The following is a 20,036-nucleotide window of genomic DNA, read 5'->3' as shown; positions in this document are numbered from 1 at the left end:
CCCAGCTTCTGCCGCGGCTCTCTGCCCGCTAGCCATCACATGTGGTGCACAGCATGCAAGACAGAAAGGAAAACACCCCAGCCACAAACCCCGGCGCTGCAGGGGGAGGAGGTGAAGCTGGAGAGCGGAACCGAAAGCTGCGCAGCCCAGCCTGCCACTTCGCTGCCCGACCAGTGCTGCCTCAGCCCCAGACCTCCAGCCACTGGGACCCCATGCCAAGGCCGGATGGAGGATTTAGGTAAGCCGGGCCCCTCCAGCGCCAGGCCCACGGCCAGGCTTGGTGCAGGGTCAAGCCTTCAGCAGCTCCGGGGAGCCTTGTCCTTCCTCTCCCTCAGGGACAGGTGGGGATGCTGTGGCGGGGCAGCAATGGCGTCTCACTCTCTTCTCTGCTTCCCTCCATCTCGGGGTGAGCGGGGCCCAGGCGGCCAAGCGCGCACTTGGCCAGACATGGAGAGCGCTCGATGGCAGGAAACGGGCAGGGGCAGCAATGCGATCTGGGCTGCACACAGTGGAGATGAGCAGCCTGAGGGGGTGATGCAACACCCAAGGGCGCTGGGAGTCATCTCTAGCCCTGAGCTGGGGGAGACAGGGTAAAGGAAGCAGGTGTGGGGGACACCCCCTGCTTCCTGGTATGAGGGCAGCAAGATGCCAAGGGAGAGCCAAGGCAGCAAGGTAAGAGCAGAAAGAGAAAGCGCTCTGTTCTCTCCACAGGAAGCACAGCTCTGGGTGCACAGAAAGCGCGGAGGGTCAGCGTTCTGCACCGGGGTGCACTGAACAGCTGTTGGGTGGGAGCACTGAACAGCAGAGACGGTGGGAGGAGGAAGCAGGACCGCTGCTCCTGCAGTCCCCCATGCTTCAGGGAGGCTGCGCAGCACAGTGGGCACATCTTGTGTTGAGGAGAGGGGGACTGGGTGAGGGTGCTCAGGGAGTAAGAGGTATTTGGTGGGGTGGGGAGAACAATGGGGGGAAGCCAGGGATTGGGGTCCCTGACCCAGTTCTCTCCACACAGATGCATTGCTGGCAGAACTGGAGCTGAGCTCTTGCCTGACCCCCAAGGACTCCAGGCTCCAGTCACCAAGCTCCGGCAAGCAGGATCCGGCCTCAGCCAGGCCCCCAGACACCGGCGGCTCTGAGCCACCTGCCTCGGTGGCCCTGAAGGTAACATCACAGGACAGCGGGACAGGCAGCTCAGGTCCTGCTCAGCTCATGACAGGGGTGGGAGGTACAAGGTAGACAGTGAAGGGTGCCAGGGGAAGATCCTGGGGGCTCCACCGCAAGGGTTTGTCCTTCCAGGTGCAGCTGCCACCTCAGGCTCAGCCTCCGGGAGAGGATTTGACGACAGTGTACAGGTAAAACGTAGCCATGGCGGGGGCCACAGCCATTTGGGCTGGCCTTTCCCTCACTTGGACATGTCCTCTGGGATCACTAGACCTCCTGCTTGTTCCCCAAAAAACCAGGTCCTTCCATGAGCTGGGGCAGGGGGTGTATCCTGCATCCCTGCTGGGCTGAGGGCTAGGCTTCCAGCAGCCCCGCCCCATGCTGCATGTGGCCACCCTGTCCCCCCTTCTCCCAGGATGTCCCCAGGGAGGTCCCCTGTCCCCTGCTGTGTCCCATGGGGAAAGGGCAGTGTCTCTCCTGTGGGTGGAGGGGACTCGGTCTTGGGGACCCTCCAGCTGCAAGTTGGAAGCTGTGGCATCCCCCAATCTTTGCCCTTCCTAGCAGCCCCTTAGGGGCCCCACGGCCACTGCTCCCTTCAAAGCCGGCCACGGCAGCTGCCCAACAGCTGGACGAGCTCCTGGCTGACCTGGGCCACATGCAGAGCAAGGTGAGCCTTGTCCCCCGGGGGGAAGGAGGTCTGAGGGCCCAGTGCTCACCCAGCCCTCACCTTCCTCCTTCCTGGCAGCTGGTGGCTGTGGGGGGCGGAGCCAGGGAGTCATCGGAGCCCAAGCCCTCGCTCGACAGCATGCTAGGCAGTCTCACACGGGACCTGCAGGAGCTGGGCATCACAGCCACTCCTGCTGGCATCTGCGCGGCTTGCTGCAAGCCCATTGCCGCCAAGGTGAGCCCCTGCACTGCCGCCCTCTTCCCTCAGCAGCCCTGGGAGCTGCCCTCACCGACCCCTCTTCCCCCGCCCCCTGGCAGGCGCTCACAGCCCTGGGTAAAACCTGGCACCCTGAGCACTTCACCTGTGCCCGCTGTGGGGAGGAGCTGGGCAGCCGGCCTTTCTTTGAGCGGGATGGGAAAGCGTACTGTGAGGAGGACTACCACCAGGCCTTCTCCCCCCGCTGCGCCTACTGTGCCAACCCGATCCGGGAGGTAAGCAGCCCCTTCCCCCCCCAGCCCCAGTGCTGCCCCCACCACTGGCCACCTCACCTTGTCTCCTCCTTCAGAAAGTCCTCACGGCCCTGGACCAGACCTGGCACCCAGAGCACTTCTTCTGCACCCATTGTGGGAAGATGTTTGGAGATGATGGTATGTCCCAGGAACATGTGGGGTGGGAGTCCTGCCCCTGGGAGCAAGTATCACACCCCCACCCCACCCTAGCCCTGGCACCCACTGCCCCATCAGACACCTCCACAGTTGTGCCCTTGCCCACCTATCCTGGGCACCCCCTGTCAACCCCCAGCCCCAAGCACATTCCCAGCCTGCCACCCCTCCCTGCAGGTTTCCACGAACGGAACGGGAAGCCGTACTGCCGCCAGGACTTCCTGGCCATCTTTGCCCTAAAATGCCAGGGCTGCGAGCGCCCCGTGACAGACAACTACTTATCGGCCCTGCAGGGCGTGTGGCACACCGAGTGCTTCGTGTGCACGGTGAGCAGGCGGCGGGGATACGGGTAAGCGCATCCCTGAAGCGGTGCCAGCCTTCCCCCTTCTCCTTCCCCCTACGCCAGGAGTGTCTGAGCAGCTTCGAGGGTGGCTCCTTCTTCGAGCTGGACGGTCGTCCCTACTGCGAGCTGCACTTCCATCAGCGCCAGGGCAACATCTGCCACGGCTGCGGCCGACCGGTCACCGGCCGCTGCATCACGGCTGGGGAGCGCAAGTACCACCCCGAGCACTTCATCTGCGCCTACTGCCTGGGCCAGCTGCAGAAAGGCACCTTCCGCGAGCACGGCGACAAGATGTACTGCCAGGCCTGCCATGCCAAGCTCTTCCTCTGAGCCCCAGCCTCCCCACAGCCACCCTGCCTGCCTGGGGGTCCCCAGCAGCATCCCCGATGAGCCAGCCACTTCCCCCCCTCCATCCCACCCATCAGTGGTGCTGAGCCAAACAGCCCCGGTGTTACCCCTGCCCTACAGCCATCCCTCTCCTCTCAAGTGTCTGTGAAGCTGCACATCCTAAGCCTTGTCCTCAGCCCTTGAAGCAATAAAAGACCTGGCCCTGCCTCTGCTCCACATGCTGGTGGCTTTATTTCTCCTCCAAGCTTTTGCCAGGAAGATGAACTGCACAACTGTCACTCATGCCGCACGTGCAGCCATGCAAAACCTGGGCCCCCGACAGAGCTAGACTCAGGGAAGGCACATAAACACACTTTAAAAACTTTTATTTATATAAAAAAATCATTTCGTTTTAAAAGCGTTACAAGAGTGTGCACAGGAATCAGACGAGGAATGGCTTGATGCTCCCTGGTCCCCTCCTCCCCAGCCCCGCACCCCAGCGGGCCAGGGCAGGGGAGGGGAGAAGGGGGAAGCTTTTCTCTCTTTTTTTGGTTCATTTGGAATTAAAAAAAAAAAAAGGAATTAGTGTTTTACATATTTAAAGGAAAGAGAAGAGTTAGACCCAGACCAAAACCAAACTGAGCTGAGGCTCAGGAGGAGCTGGGAGGTGTGTGGGGTAGAGGAGTGGGCATGAGCAAGGCACCAGCGCTGCCTGCTGCAGCCTCCCTGCTCCCCCCACTTCGGGGAGAGCCCCAGGCTGGGGAGGGCTCCCGCTCCATTTTGTAGCCTAGTGCAGAGGCTTCCAGTTGAACAGGGAGCCCAAGGGCTCCCCAAAAGATCACAGCACATCAATGTGCCTGCCACCACCACAGCAGAGAGAAGGTGGTGGTGGTGTAGGTCCTAGCTCCCGTGGCGGTCCAGTCTCCCCAGGATAGGATGCACCCCAGCAGTGAGGGCAGAGGGGCTGGGATCCCTCCCAAAAGAGGCTTCTGGCCCCACTGCAGCCAGTTATGCTGCCAGCAGGGAAGGGAGGCACTCAGCCCTGCAGTGAGCCCAGGAAAACACCCCTTCCCAGGAAGGAAGCCAGACAGTACAGTTCAAAAGAGCTATTTCACAGTGGCAAAAGAAAGGCACGTGTCAAGAGGAAGTCAGAGGGGCACTGCCACGGGGATGAGGGGATCCTGTCTCTACCCATCCAGCACCTGCCCACCCCCAAAACCCCCCCCCCCCCTCTCCTCCTTCCACAGGGACTGACCCATCCCCTCCTATGAAGGGAGGTCCATCCAAACCATCTTCCCCACACAAGGATCCCTCCTCCCACAGGCACCAGGTGAGTGACAGCCACATCCAGACCCTGGCTCTAGATCCTGTGGAAGATACCCCTCCCTGTGCACCCCCCTCCCCCCCCCCAAAGCCTCATCTAGAGCAAAGCAAGAGAAGTTATTGCTGTCTTTCCTTCCCCTCACCCTACTGTGATCTCCAGCCCCCCTCACCCTGGTCCCACTGCCACCAGGGAGGGACGCTCCCCTGGTCCCCATGGCCCTGGTTACAAACTGATCCCGCACAAAAATATATCCTAATCAGACTGAACAAAGATAAGGCGGTGAGTGAGGTCCCAGTCTCTGGCGCAGGAGAGAAGGCAGTTCCTGGTCAAGGCAGAGATCCAGAGTCCTTTTGCAGCATCCACGCCGGTCAGTCCGGCAGAGTCAGGCGGGAGGGTTTTACTCTCTGGAGGAAGGAGGTGGTGGAGGACTGGGAAGAAGAGTCACGGTGTCCCCAGAGAGGGAGGTGCAGCAGTCAGGAGGCGAGAGCATGGCCCAGGCTGTCCCTGGGGGACCAAGGCCGGACATCAGCTGGCTACTTGGCACAAACAGTCCAGCAAAAAAATCCAGAAGTAAAGACAAGGTAAAAGTCGGTTTTTCCATTCCACCATGAAGAGTTATATATATATTTATATATATAATATATTATCAACTCAAACTGAGTGGAGGCGGGGATGGCAACTAGATCTTCTGCTGTGGAGAGAGAAGGAGACACATTAGGAGGCCCAGAGAATGAGCAAGCAGTGGAGAAAGGATCACAGCCCCAGTGGATCAGGCAGCGATTGTAGGCAGCAGCAATCAGAGCAGAATTTGGCCGGCCAACGCACCCCTAACAGTGCAACAGGACCTGTCACCGCTGTTCAGATTGGGCAGGGCACCACGGGACATACCGACACAGAGGAAAACACAGCCGCATCCTCCTCTGCCTCCTCTACCTCAGGCTGCGATTCCTGCCCCTCCTCCTGTTGCAGACACACATGGGTTAGTAGGGGCGATGGGATGGGGTGGGGTGTTAGTTATGGGAGCCCAGTTCTCCCCTCCTCCTGCCAGCCAAGCCAGCGCCGCACCATCTCCCGCATCCCAGTCCTACTTGCTCCTCCCTCATTAGGAAGAGCTGCTCACCATCAATGGTGCTGCCTTCACCGGCTCTGTATCTCCAAGGTCACCAGACCGGTCCAGTGTCCTGCTGTGGTCCCGCTCGTTGAGCGTGGAGTAGTTGTCTGGAGCAGGAGAGGGGACAGTCAGTCACGCCACCTCCACCACCCTCAGTGCTGCCCTCTCCCAGCACGCCGAGGAGGCAAAAGGTGCCTCCCCTCCGGTCCCTCTCCTACCTGGTCCCATGGTGCTCATCTGGATCTCCTCCCGGGAGGACTTCTTATCTACAAGCATGGGAGAGCAGCAGGTCAGACCTGAGCAGCAGTGGGACCACTGCCTACACTGGCCAGGAGCCCAGCTGCAGCACTGCTGACCTGGGATGCTGCAGGACCCATGGTAACTTCCAGCCCTGAAAAGGCATCTGAAAGCCCAAACCCATGGCCTCACACAAACAGCTGCAGCAGGGCTGAAGAGGGGGGAGGGACACCAAGGCCAGCTGTACAGGAGAGGGATGACCCCCAGGGGGATGGGTGCCAAAGGGAAGGCACATACCTGTTTTTTGGTTCCTGTCAATGAGAGGCAAGGTGCTGTCATCAAAGGAGTTGCCTCCCTGGGTCCGAGAGGTATTGCTTAGGTTCACCTGGAGCATCAGACAGTGACAGCTCAGACCACAGCCCAGACACTCCTTCCCCATCAGCACACCCCGTCCACCCGGTCCCCAGCACCAGCACAGACCCAGGGACCCTCCCACAGCCCTTGAGCAACCAGAGCCCATGGCTGCACCCACATGAGGTGGTGGCCAGCATGGACTGGGTCAGGGAAGCACCAAGCACTGAAGGACAGTCTCAGGTTTTGGGGAAGAAACTGAGCCCTGGAGAACACCGTTCCTTCAGCACCATCACGGCTGCCTTCAATACCACAAGCATTCCTGCCCATAGATCCACATGCTCACACACATGGGGATAACATTTACAGAGTAGTGCTTCCTTAGCAAGAGCTGAAATCCAGCACTGATGAGCTCCAGAATACCCTTTTCCCCACTGCAGGGCCCCTGCTCGCTGCCCCAGCTACAACTGGGCATCCCTGTACCTGGAAGTCTGACTTCTTCCAGCCTTCCTTCTCCAGGGGCTTCCGCAGCTCTTTATATCCCCAGACTGTCTGCAAGACAAGGGCAGCTGCTCGGACTTCTCTCTCTGAGCGGTTCCTAGAAAGAAGAGATGAGGTGTTTGAAAATACCCAGCGCCTCAAGAAAGCCCCTGGAGAAGACCCCTCACTGCCCTCTGAGGGGAACCTACCCAGACTTGTTAATCAGCACCAACTTCTCAATCCCCTGTGTCTCCCGTAGCTTCTTGGCAGCCTCGAGGTTGTCTACAATTACTTCATTGATGGTGTTTAGGATTGACACCACTGTGTCCTCGGGGAGGTTTTTGGCTGGGGTCTGCTGGCCTCCAGGCAGATTCTTCACTAGGTTGGGGATAGCATGTTTGCCTGGGAAGGAGGAAGAGACGGACATGAGCAACAAGGAACAGGACTGCAAGTTGAAGGGGAAAAAAAGAGAATCACTGCAGAAGGCTCTGGGACAACTGTGAAGTCCCTCTCAGTGGAGCTCAGCACAGCTCTGTGAGAGGAGTGGCAGAGGCTGGGCTGACACCCACACACTTCCTCGGCTGGCAAGACCAGGAGGGAAGTTCCTGCCCTACCCAGATCCGGGGAGCACCAGGACCCCTCCTCCTCCACAGCCCTCACCTATCAGCTCCTTGTTGCGCGCGTCAACAGCCAGGTTGCGCAGGGCTCCGGACGCGGCTTTCACCACCCGCTCGCTGTCGTGGGTCAGGAGGTCGGCGATGGCGGAGAGCCCCTTCTCCTGGCGCAGCGCGGAGCGGATGTACCGGCCGTACTGCAGGCGAGAGGCAGAGCACCACGGTGTAACCGGCCAGGCACAGGCTCTCCCCCGCTCCCGGGGCGCCACCGGGGGCCTTCCCCACCCACCCTCATGTCTCAGGAGCCAAGTGCCTGGCTCTGCCCATAGCGAGTCGGACTGCAAAGGTCCAATTCCGGCCCTCAAGCCCCAGAGCAGGTCAGGCAAGTGAGATTTCCCATCACCTACAGCTCTGCTGGTACCCCAAGGGTGATGCTCCCTGCTCCCCACAGCCCCCTTCCCCACAGCAGATGACCCAAGGTGGACACAGCCAGCTCCATGAGGCACTCACTGTCCAACTGCCAGCGCACAGGTTCTGGATGGCTCCGGCTGAAGCCTCTAGGATGGCTGGAGTCTTGCTTTCCTTGAGAAGGGAGATGTATATCCGGATCACTTCTGGCTGGAAGAGGAGCTCATAGCCTGCCAGAACAACACAGGTAGGGAGAACTTACTCAAGGGCTCTGCTACTGACTCATCCAAAGGAGCACTGCTGGGCAGGCAAGACAAGGGCAGCTGCTCCCCAGGCTTTGCTGTTCCCTCAGCCAATGGACTGAGGGAGCCAGGCTGGCCCACAGTACCAAGAACGCTGGGCCCCAGCGCCAGCCCTGATCAAGGATGCCATGTGTGCTGCCCACAGCCCCAGCACACTGCTCAGGAGACATCCAGGCTGGGCTGCAGCACTGCAGAGGGGCCTGGAGACCTCCATTTCAGTACCACTCCTGGCCAAGAGGCACCCAACACAGGCGAGGGAACACGGTGGGACAGCAGGGCTGGCAGCACAGCGCTGTGGTAGCCAAAGGCTCAGCCCACACTTGCGGTAGGAGGAAGGGGAAACACCCTGAGCAAGTGGCCATCAACCCCACACCAAAGCAGCTTGGGTTCAGCTCATGCTCTGAAGGCACCAGGTCTCCAGCTCTCTGCTACCCCCAGCCAGGCTTTCCATGCAAGCACAGCCCCAGCAGTGGCCCTTAAGGCAATGAGGCTGCAAGGTCAGGTTTTCCACTGCTCTTTGCCCAAAGCTGTGGGGAAGGATGTCCCCAGCCCCAAAGACCGAGCAGGTGGTTTCTCAGGCTTCCACGAGACAGGGGTGCTGACTCTTCCCACCACCCAGGTCAGTCTGAGGAGCCATCACCACATAGAGTGCATTAGGTTGGAAGGGACCTTCAGAGGCCATCTAGTCCCACCCCTGCAGTGACAGGGACATCTCCACTAGAACAGGTCGCTCAGAGCCCCATCAAGCCTGACCCCAAACGCCTCCAGGGATGGGGCCTCCAACACCTCTCTGGGCAGCCTGTGCCAGTGATCCACCATTCCTACATTGACTAACCTTTTCCTAATACCCAACCTAAACCTCCCCTTTTCTAGCTTAAACCCATCACCCCTCATCCTATCGCTCCATGCCCTCAGAAACAGTTCTGCCCCAGCTTTCCTATAGGCATCTTTCTTGTACTGGAAAGCTACTACAAGGCTCCCCCAAAGCAATTTCTTCTCCAAGGTGAAGAAGCCCAACTCTCTCAGCCTGTCTTTACCACTCAGCTTGGTGTCATCAGTAGATTTGCTGAGGGTGCGCTCAATCCCACTGTCAGTATCATTAATAAAAATATTGAACAGCACTGGTCCCAGCAGAGACCCTTGAGCAGCTCCACTTGTCACCATCTTCCATTGACCACCACCCTCTGGGGTGCAACCATCCAGCCAATTCCTTGTCCACTGAACAGTCCACCCATCAAATCCACCTCCCTCCAACTTGAGAGAAGTGGCCATGATGTTTCCTCTCTTCCAGTCACTAGGAACCACACCTGACCACCATGACTTAAGTATCACGTAGAGTGGTCTGGCAACTGTAACAGCCATTTCCTTCAAGACTCTGGGATGCATCTCATCAGGTCCCATGGACTTGTGTATGTTGTTCACGTATCTCAGCTGTCCTCACGCGTCTATCCTAAGCTTCCTTAAGATTCTTCTAGCTTGGCTCCCTGTAGCCCTGGTAGCAACAGGATCCTCCTAGGAACCACAGGGTGTTCTGGGACAGGAGCAGCTCAACACAAGCCCTGGGTAATGCCCACTGCTTGTCCAGCTACGATTCACGGCCATCCAGGCAGACACTTATTGTTCTCCAGAGGCTTCTTGGAATGACCCGTGCTCGTGCTGGAGAACACGAAGTCACAATTTTTTGCTTTACATCCCATCTGCAAGAGGGCAACTGTGCTGAGAAGCCTGAGACCACCACAGCAGAGGACCCTTCCTAGGGCCATGCCACCATGCTGTCCCTCAGACCCCAGGGCAGTAGTTCCCCCTGCAGCCCCAGGAAGACTGCCTTGAAGCAAAGCTGACCTCCTCCCAGCACAGTAAGGATCCTCACAACTGCCTGTGGCAGAGTGTGTTTTAGCAGCCACTCGGGAAACAGATACATAACTCCCTCCACACCAAACCACTTGGGCAGCTCACTCCCACAGGAAGTGAATCCTGTGCACCAGAGCCCTGCACCAAGGAACATACCTTTGGCTGGAGTTGTTCTTTTGGGAAAATCCACTGTGTCAGCACCAGCATCTTCTGGGAGCTTTTTACCTTCAAAGGGCAAGCAGAGAGGCGTAAGACACATCTCCACACCCATCTCAGTCCAACAGTTCTTTGCCCCTTGCTACAAGAATAAGCCCAGAGGTCAGCTGAAGCAGAGCTAACAGCACGTCCCAGGAGGGAACACCATGGGCATTAGCCAGACCACAGGCAGGTCGTGCCCAGCGGTGGGGGTAACAAAGAGAGCTAGAGAAAGCACCCAATCAAACCATGGAAAAAATTAAAACCAAGAGCACACTCACCTCTGGAGAACCATTCGTCTATTGGCGAAGCGGAGAGAAGGACAGGAGAGAGGGGAGGCAGGAGGAGAGAAGTGCCGACAGCATCATGGGGCAGATCATTTGGCAAGAAAGCAAAGGGGAGGGGAAGGGGCAACACGGGAGAAAAGGGAAGGGGTGGAGTTAGTGGATATCTATCCATCACCATCCCACCACCACAGAAACCCCTCATTAGCTTGGTGTCAAGCGCTTTGTGTAGGCCAAGCGGCAGATCCCAAAGCCAGGGGAGGCACAGACCGCTGCACCTCCGGAGAAAGCTGCAGTTTAGCCTTCACACGAGAGGTACCAGAGGAGGAACGTGGGGACCCCAGGCCACCCTCAAGCTCCACTGCAGTGTAAGTGTCTTTATCCCACCTCCCTCCATCCAGGCTGCTGCCACCCAACGCACCTTTGCCCTTCTTGGCACCAAAGCAGCTCGCAGCGTGGGGCCCGGCGTTGTTGGTGGGGGCCAGAGGTGTCTCCTGGTAGCGCTCAGCATGGGGGATCTCCCGGTGGACTTGGTAGGACAAGTTCCTCAGCAAGCACACACAGTTCTCCACCAGCTGCAAAGAAAGCCAGACGAATTGACTTGGAGCAGCTCAGCCCAGCCCACCTCTCTGAGCAAGGGCCCCACCACTGCTTGCAACTCAGAGCCAGGCTGAGTTGCCTGGGACTGGGGGATACACAGCTCTGCCTCAGATGGAGGTGGAGCGTAGCCCCATCCCCAAGCAGGTACAGCCAGCTCTGCTCAGATGAGTTCGCTCTGCTTGGTCAAAGACCTCTGCCTTAAGCACAAGAGGTCCAAGTGAAGTCTAAAGGAAGATTCAAGCCAAATTGGGGAGCCCTGAGCCAGGGGGTACCAGTGTGGCAGTGAGGGGCATCTCGAGATCATAGAATCGTAGGGGTTGGAAGGGACCTCAAGAGATCATCAGGTCCAACCCCCTTGGCCTCTTGTAGGGCCAACATTCCTAACACAAACTGCAGGCTGAGTGCCTGACACTTTCTGCCTCAAAGGAACTCTCCATACAAGCTCTCACCCCCTGATGAAGACCTCCCTCATGTATCCTTCATCCACCTTGGGATGAACCCAGCTTCAGCTACCAGAGCCTGTCTGTGGGGACAGGACAAGCGGCAATGACCTCAAGCTGGAGCACAGGAAGTTCCACACCAATATGCAGACAAACTTTTCCCCAGTGAGGGTGAGGGAGCCCTGGGACAGGGTGCCCAGGGGGGCGTGGAGTCTCCTTCTCCAGAGATATTCAAGCCCCATCTGGATGCCGACCTGTGCGACCTGTCCTAGGGACCCTGCTTTGGCAGGGGGGTTGAACTCTATGAACTCTGGAGGTCCCTTCCAACCCCTACCATTTTGTGAAGCCACTAGAGCTGGCTGACAAGACCAGAGCTCTACATGTGCCCCTGACAACATCCCCACTGTGGTACCTTGCTGTCTGAGTCCTTCTGGCCGATCTCAGATTGGACGATGTAGATCAGGGCATCCACCAGCCCGTCACATTCCCGCAGCTTCCGACGGGCCTCGCTCCGCTCTGAGCTTACGTTCCTGGCAGGCAGAACACAGTCATGGGACAGATGGCCGGGGGCGGGCAAGGAACAGCCCACACCCAGCAGAGTTCAAACCAGAGACACGCCTGTACTTTCCCTCCACAAACACCTCAAAGACCAGCATCACCTGTAGCTGTCCTAGCAGAAGAGATCCCCTACAGACCTCCTCCGGCCGTGCCAGAAAGCCAGTGGGAGCAGCCAGGAAGGAGCACTCCAGCAGCCCTGACGCACACCAGCTCTCTGCCCCCTCCCGTACCTAAGGCAGCCGGCGGTGTTGGTGAGCACCGACTCCCACTCGATGTGGCGGGGTTTGGAGTCCTCGTTGGGTTCCCGCTCCCAGCCCGAGCGGGGAATGATGACCTCGTCCGTCAGGGCATGTAGCGCGTGATCCACAATAGCCATCTTGATGGAGTCGTGCGAGGACAGGTTCCAGAGCGTTCCTGCAGTGCCACAAGCAGGAGACGACCGAATCAGAACACGTAGGCGTTGACAACCTACGCTGTGCACCCCTCACCCAGGATCAGCCCGTCCTCGCCTCCCTGGAGCCGTTACCTGTGATGACTTCCGTGAGGTCCATGTCATGGGCCTTCCGCAACAGGCGCACCAGAGCGGGCACCCCGTCGCAGTTCTTGATGGCAATCTTGTTGTCTTGGTCCTTGCCGAAGGAGATGTTCTTGAGGGCCCCGCAGGCGCCGTAGTGCACCTCTTTCTTGGGGTGGTCTAGCAGGCCCACCAGCACCGGAATGCCCTTCAGCTTGCGCACCTCTGTCTTCACCTTGTCGTTGCGGTAGCAGAGGTGCTGCAGGTAGGCAGCCGCGTTGGACTTGACGGCATCCAGCCGGAAGTTCAGCATGGCTATCACCTCCGGCAGTTCTGGCTGCCGCCAGTTCCCCGGCACCGGACCTCCCTTCCGCAGGCTGTCCAGACTGGCCAAGCTGCCCCGCTCGTGCTGAGCCAGGGGGGCCCAGTAGTACCGGTCAGGAGCCACTTCGTCCACCAGCATGTCTTCGTAACTCCTAGGAGAGAGGGCAGCGGGCGTCAGCGTGAGCCCTTCGGGGGAGGGCAGGAAGCGGGCTCCCCACAACACACCAGACAACGGGCTGAGGCACACACAGCATCCAGTCACCACAACTCCTATCAAGGGCCAGGAGCCAGACAGCAGAGCACTGCCAGGGCACCTTCCTAATCCCCATGTAGGGCCCCACCAGTGTCCCAACCACCCGTCCCACAAAAGGAGCGGTCCACGGCCACAGGAGCCCCCACACACACATCCCCAGGAAGCGGGCAGTTGTTCCCCAGGACAAGGCAGCTTCCACAGCTCTTCCATCCCTGCCCACCCGCTGGCTTTATCTGCGGATCAGAGGCTGGGCGCCAGTCTGCGCGCAGCCGCAGTGGACACGCAGACATCACCCGGTGCTGCAGCCACCAGAGGGCAAGTTCACACCACAGCAGATCCCTGGGAGTTCCCCCAGACCAAGGCACCAGCACCCAGAGCTGCTTCAGGCAGTTCCCCTGTGCTCTGGCCCACACGCAACACTGAGCCCCCATCGCCCCAGACAAAGCCAGGACACACGAGCTGCTGCCTGACCAACCCTCCATCGTGATTTCAAAGCATGAGGGCTAAACAAAGAGGTTTAAGCCAGGATGGGGGTCAAATTCTTTCACCTGCAGATGCCCAGCAACACATGCAAGTTGCACTGCTGCCCAGGGGCAAGGCTTAGTCAAGTATCAAGACACCTGGGCTCCTAGGAGCAACATCACTGCTCCCAGCTCAGGCAAGGGAAGAGCTGCAGTCCTGTCCCCTGCCCTGGCAAAGGCAGGTCACCCACAGACCTGGTGGCACTGGGAATGAGCCCCAAAGAGCACACGTAAGCTGCGAGGAAGTGCAACTAGCCCCCCATGTACCAAGGGGACATGTAACACCCCCAGAACACAGACCACACCAATTCCTGTACTCTGTTCTATTTTTGGAGTCCCTAGCAATAGAATCCTTCCCCTCCACACAAAGGAATTCAGACATTTCCAGCAGAAGGTGATGATGGGAGGGGACTTTCCACTTCAATGGAAGGGCCTGACCACTGCTGTCACCCCTGCTGTACCTGGCCACCGGGGCCAGAGCCAGGACCCAGGATGGGGTAGCATCCTCTAGCTCACATCCACCCTGGCACCTTCTGAGCTCTCAAGCCAGCAGCAGGCAGGGGAAACTGCAGTACAAGACAGCAGCAGGTTCTGCTCCCTACATCGCTGCACCCCTTAGGGCCTCTGGTACAGGACTTGCTCAAACCACTGGCTTCAGTGGCAGACCCCTCACAGCCACCACCCCTCAGGTGCTCCTGCACAGCACCACTGCAGATGGCGTTCAGCACGCCCCACAGCAAAACGTGCTGACCACCACATCACCTGGCTACCAAGAGATGTGGAAGAGCCAGCCAGGTCAGGGAGTTGCTCCCCACCGTGGAGAGGCACTGCTCAGCACACCACACCAGCCACCAGCACTGTCCCCACAGCAGGACAAGGCAAGATGAAGCCTCAGACAAGCCACCCGATGCTTGTCAACGCAGCCAGCAGCTGACCTCGCTCCCACACCAAGACTCACCCCAAAAGGAGCTCCCCTGGCCCATCATGAGGGTCCTGCAGTGCTGGGTCACCCCCACCCCTCCAGAGGCTGTAAGGGAGGGGAAGCACACCCCGTGCCACCCCTAAACCCCTTCTTCCCCTGCAGGGACTGAACCCCAAGAAGGGCCACAGGAGAGGGGACCTGTGTGCTCCGTGGCGGGCGGCAGCCAGCATGAGCTGCATCTCTCTGCTCAACGCACTCCTCCATCCCCGGGTGCCTGGCAAGCTGCCTCCCCAAAGGAAGTCATTAACAGCCCGGCCCCTGCTCAAGACAAACATCTGAGGCAGGGGGGATGCTGATCCTGCCTGCTCCCATTCCCGCAAGCCAGGCGGCTGAGCACGGACGTAACCGAGAAGGAAGGGGATAAGCCAAGCTCAACAGCGCCTGGATTCCAGAGATTGCTGCGATCTTTATGGGTCTGCCTGGGGAGGGGAAGCCTGCTCCTTGGCCATGCCTGGAAGTGGGAACTTCTCCCTCTGCTGTGACCCAAGTACCCCGGTGTCCCACCCACCTGTCCCACAAAAGGAGCACAGACACCATCTCACCCAAGCAGAGCGTGCCCCACTCCTAGTCTCAAAGGACAAGCAATTTAGACTCTGCCCCCACATCCTGAGCAGGACACAAACTCAGAGAAGTCTGCAGGCCAGAGCCTTCTGTCCCAGCCAGTACCAGCTCCTCCACAGCCCCAGGCTGGAGCAAAGCAGCCCCAGTCACGCATGCCTGTTTAACCCCTTCTGCCAAGCTGCTCACCAAGAGCCATGACGTTGCTTGCAGGCAGCAGCCTTGCCCACCCTCCTCCAGCTGGCACAAGCCTCAGGAAACTAGGCGGGCTGGGGAAATCAATCTGGGTGAACAACTGCCCCAACTGGTTCAGCACAGAAATGGTAAGAGAGACAGACAGACCTGTGCTGGCACAAGCCAGAAGAACAAAGATCCTCCTTCCGTCCCTTCGGCAGCCAGGAGCTACCATGGATTTGTGTTACGTGCCTCAAGACAGGCAGATCTGCTGCAGGGGCTGGCAAGGGCCTTCCTTCCCTCAGATCTCTCCCTCCTGCGTCTGCTTCATGCTCTGGGAGCTCAAACAGCCTATGCTCAGCCTTACCTGTCCCACCCCAGGACACTCAGATGTGTATCTGTCCTAGTCTGCTGACACTGCCCCAGCCCCACCAGCCCCATCTCTGGGAGCCAGGCTCAGGCCCTCACTCTGCTCCAACCTCAGCACTCTGAGCCCTCCTCCAGCACCCCCCAAACCCTGCTCAACAGCCCAGGAGACAAGTCAAGAGGCTTCAGCAGGCAGCAGCCATGTGTGTGCAGGAGATAGAGCTGGCACAAGACATCAGTTCCAGGGAGTCATGGCTCTGCTCTGGCCGCCCAAGGACCGCGGCCGCTCCAGGACAGCTGCTCAGCAGTCAGGCTGGAGGAGCCACCGACCACCCACAAAGACGTTGAGAAGCTGCTACTGCCGAACAGGTTGAGCAGCTCCTCCCACCCTGCCCTGCAGGAACACTCTATTCCCCAGGGCGCTTGGAGAGCTGAGCCTCTCACCCCAGCTCCCCAGGCTGCTCCAGGTACAGAGAGAGCAGTCAGGAAACAGCTGCTATTCTGGATGCAGGGATGTGCCACGCACCCATGCCAGGCACAGCTCCCAGCAAGATAAGCCAGGCCAGGGCACTGACAAGCCTGCATCCCACTAGCTGAGCAGATGGCTCAAGAGAGAGAAGGGCCTGGAGCTACATCCAACCGCCCAGTGGAACTCTTTGCTGCAGGACGACCAGCTCAATTAGCACTGAGTTTTAACCACCAATTAAGCAGACAATTAGAAGCGGATGCAAGAGTTCTCCTGCATGAGTGACTCAGCTTGTGGCATTGTCTCTGTGATCCTCTTTCCTCTGAAAGGGATGAAGTTTAAGGGACCCCACAGCACCCTCCTCCCCAGCGCCTCCTGCCACATACCTGAGCCGCCGCCGTGCATCGGATGGGGTCCCTGCCCGCCTGGCCGTGCCATAGTCAGACATAAGCCCGTAGTCCACATCTTCGAAGCCCACGCTGCGCTGGTCATCCTCCAGGCCATACGGCTCGGGGTGGAAGTGGTTGAGGTCCATGTTACTGCCCCCGACACGCACTTGAGGCTGGGGGCCATAGATGTCCTGCCGGCTGGGGGCCCGATAGGTGTCCATGGAGGGGCGATAGCGCTCGTCAATGCGGGTGACGCGCGACAGGCTGCCGTAGCTGTGGTCGCTGCCTGGGTAGCCATCCTCGTAGGGGCGGCCGTAGCCATCGGGGTAGTGGTAGTTACGAGGGAGGGTGGCCGTGCCTGGCTGGCTCAGGTAGCCCCCAGGGCCCCCGTTGCCATTCTTGCGGAAGTTCCTGTCCATGGTCTGGGCGTAGTTGCTGGGGACAGGGGACGTTTCCAAAGGCAGCCCGTCCGGCCCCACCGGCACCTGCTGCACCGTGCGGGTGGTCACGGTCTTCACCACTTTCTTCACCTAGAAGAGCAGATGCAGGACACACTCCCATCAGGAAATCCACCGCACCCCTGCGTGCCCACATTCCCCTCCCAGCCCAGCGCCTTACTGCAGGCAAACTCCACACCCCGTTTCTGCTCGAAGTGCTGGCACACATCGTGGCTGTAGCACCCTGGCTGTCAGGGTCCCTGGCCAGAGCCCTGTCCCTCCCTGCTCTCCCCAGGCCCATACAGTGGTTTCTGTGCGCCGGGTTGTCCCATCATCCGATGTCTCCACAGAGACGACCGACATGGCCCCTTCTGGGTCCTCCTCCATAGTGTATGTCTCCTCCACAATCTGGCCTGGGTCCTGCATCCTGGGGATCGTGCTGTACAAGAGGTGGCTGTGGTCCTGAGAGGAGCAAGGGACAGGCAGTCAGCCTCTCACTGCCAACACGGGCCTCCCTAGAGTCAGCCAGACAAGAGGTCTCACCTCTTGAGGAGCTCCAATACCCTTTTGCATGGGTGGGGGTAGCAACAGCCCCCCACACAAAACCCCTTCAAACACAAGCCCTCCTCTCCCAGCTCAGGTAGGGACACTGTAGCCCTGCCCCTGCACCCCTCACCTGGCCAACAGGCTGCCCACAGCCAGAGGGCTACATTTCCCTTACCTGTGGCCCGTTGAGCTTCAGATCTGAGTACTTCTGCCTTTCGATGTCAGCATCGCCTAAGAAACGGCCATTCTGAAACACACAACACCACAGCAGACCTGTTACCAGACTGATCTCCCACCACGGGGAACCTGTGTATCCACATCCCTGCCAGGACTTGAGTGGGCCATCTGCACCCCCCAAACACCCAATGCACACGCTGCATCCCTCCCAGGAGGGGGGCATGCTCCCCAGGGTCTGTGTGACATGCAGCAAGCCATCCCCATTGCAGTCAGGGGAAGAGCTAGAGGGCACACCCCTCTCCAGACATCCCAGCTCCTCTGTGACACCCACACATTCCTGATGGAAAGGCCAAGACCCTTCCCTGTTGCCAGGCACAGCCCTGGAGGTCTTCCACATCTTCTGACATAGGAGCCACAACTGACATCGCAGAAGGCCCCCGGGACCACAAGGGAACATCCTTGAGCGTGGATGCTCAGTGGCTGACTGCAGAATTTAACTCCTGCTCTTCCCCTACACCCAGCCCACCCTTCCCCAATCCACATGTCTCTCCCAGCACCACCACCTTCCACAGCTGGAAAGAGATCTGCCTCTTGCACACCACCACACACCAGCCCTCCAAGCACCCCTGCCCAAAACAGAGCCTGGAAAAGTGGTAACAGGAGACAGACCTCAAGCCAAGGCAGATGAAACCACATTTCCAGCCCAGTAGAGAAAATGGATCTCTCCCAGACCTGGTCTGGCTGTTTGGGGGACAGGATGGGACTCCAGGGCCTCGCCCATCATCACACAAGGAAGACACACAAACACTCCCCACACAGCTAGAAACCCAACCCTGCATTCCAGCCACCTTCCAAGCAGCTGAGTGGGATGGGGAACAGAGATGCCCAGGTATGAATACAGCCAGCCTCCAACACTGACAACACCAAACCAGAGCTGATCTGGCAGCAAGACCGCCCCCAGACTGGCTGCTCCTCCCCAGAAGACCCCAACCACTGAGGCAGGTTCGCACATCCCCACATCACCTTCAGCCCCAGCGCTCGCACAGCACCATCCGCCACGTTACAAGGTCAGCCCAGCCCTCCTCCACCTCACGTGCCCAAGGAGGGCCAAAAGGAAGAGAGCAGGCCAGTGCTGCCCCACCAAGGCAGGACCCACACAGATGGGGGGGGCTCCGGGGGCCTCCACACCCGCCTCTGCCGAGGGGGTTTTTTACCTGGTGCCGCCGGGTGAGAGTGCCATTGGCCAAGCCCGGGCCGGCGTCCTGTGGGGAGACCCGGACTCGTTCCAGCTGGGCTGAGACATGGCGCCGTTCCTCCTCGAGCGCCCGGGTCAGCTTCTCAAACTGTGCCTCCTGCTCCTTGACAGAGGCAAGGATGCTGGCGGTCGACTCCACTTCCGAGTCGTCCATGGGTGATGTGGGTGCCCAGGACGGGCAGGGCAGGGGTGGAGGGCACAGGGAGGCACAAGCAGAGGCGGCTTGGTGTCAAGGTGAGGGGAAGAAAAGGGACCCAGAAGGGCAGGAGCCCCTCTCTTCACTGCATGTGATTCGGGGGAGGAAAGTAGAAGAGCGGTCAGAAGAGGCTGATTTTGTTAAGACAGGTTCACAGAACAAGAAAAAAATCATCTTATGGCACTAACACCCATTCCCACCCACCACCAGCAAGCTGGCAAGAGGGACTCAGGGCAGCACAGCCCCCAGGCGTGATTCAGATGCTCCCTATCCCAGCACTCAGCGTGGGGAAGCGGCACTTTGGGAGCAGAAGCTTCTCCCCCACCTGGCTCAGCCAGGTTCAAAAGAGCTTCTGTGTGCTGAGGAGGTTCCCTCTTCCCACAGCAGCCTTCCCCAGGCTGCAGGAGAACATCCCCTACAAGGGAAAGCTGGGGAGGGCACACCCCTGGTGCAGGACGGGGGACACTCTCCCACAGAGCAAGGAGTAAGCTACATCCCCTCATTTCCTCCAGGGGAGGGCTATGGGAGAGGGCCATGTCACTTGTATCTCCTCCCCAGCACAGTAAGGTGGTGGGGAGACAGCCCCAGCACCACAGTTCCTTCCCGCCCCAGAACGGGGATGAAATGGCAATGGGTCCCCTTAAAAGGGGACCCCATGAGCCCTTTTGCTGCCAAAGCTCACCACCCTCTGGATTCTCAACAGGGCTCTCAAGGCTGCAGCCACCCCACGAGGTCCTCAGCCCACCCATCTGAGGGCAGGCATTGCCTTTGACCTCTTCACCACTCCCCTCACCCCTCCCTGCCCCAGAACAGAGAAGCAGCACACCACAATCAACGTATTTTGGCAGAGAAAGGCAATACTCTTTCTTCCATACAGACCTGTCAGAGGAAGAAGTTCGTGTTTGATTGGCAAAGGCACGGGACAGCCAGCTCTAGACGCAGAGAGTCATGGGAGAAACAGCCCAG

The 20,036-nt window shown here is 59.1% G+C and overlaps 2 protein-coding genes across 3 annotated transcripts; one reads left to right on the top strand and one right to left on the bottom strand.

Moving 5' to 3' along the window:
- Window positions 1-225: 225 nt before the first annotated feature.
- LPXN (leupaxin) lies at window positions 226-3,387 on the top strand (the record flags this gene model as incomplete). Its single annotated transcript, XM_084263757.1, has 9 exons — window positions 226-238; window positions 1,010-1,158; window positions 1,294-1,349; window positions 1,723-1,825; window positions 1,904-2,059; window positions 2,143-2,316; window positions 2,391-2,472; window positions 2,665-2,813; window positions 2,894-3,387. The coding sequence occupies 9 exons, from the start codon at window positions 226-228 to the stop codon at window positions 3,158-3,160; spliced, it is 1,149 nt and encodes a 382-aa protein (XP_084119883.1). The 3' UTR covers window positions 3,161-3,387.
- Window positions 3,388-4,701: 1,314 nt separating this feature from the next.
- CTNND1 (catenin delta 1) lies at window positions 4,702-19,028 on the bottom strand (the record flags this gene model as incomplete). 2 transcript variants are annotated; one of them, XM_084263500.1, is made up of 18 exons in its annotated part: window positions 4,702-5,172; window positions 5,370-5,441; window positions 5,602-5,699; window positions 5,811-5,858; window positions 6,127-6,214; window positions 6,664-6,778; window positions 6,870-7,062; window positions 7,321-7,471; window positions 7,785-7,912; window positions 9,992-10,060; window positions 10,736-10,889; window positions 11,767-11,884; window positions 12,143-12,326; window positions 12,439-12,902; window positions 16,457-16,989; window positions 17,200-17,358; window positions 17,618-17,689; window positions 18,834-19,028. In XM_084263500.1, 18 exons carry the CDS (start codon window positions 19,026-19,028, stop codon window positions 5,161-5,163), a joined length of 2,853 nt encoding a protein of 950 aa, XP_084119626.1. The 2 variants fall into 2 exon arrangements, with proteins under 2 accessions (XP_084119626.1, XP_084119627.1); XM_084263501.1 differs by lacking the exon at window positions 4,702-5,172 and adding an exon at window positions 10,312-10,329 and having other exon boundaries at window positions 5,340-5,441.
- Window positions 19,029-20,036: the final 1,008 nt, after the last annotated feature.

This window comes from Gallinula chloropus, assembly GCF_964237585.1.
Source record: "Gallinula chloropus genome assembly, chromosome: 4".
NCBI classification, from domain to species: domain Eukaryota; kingdom Metazoa; phylum Chordata; class Aves; order Gruiformes; family Rallidae; genus Gallinula; species Gallinula chloropus.
This window is presented reverse-complemented; position numbering and strand designations above follow the sequence as displayed.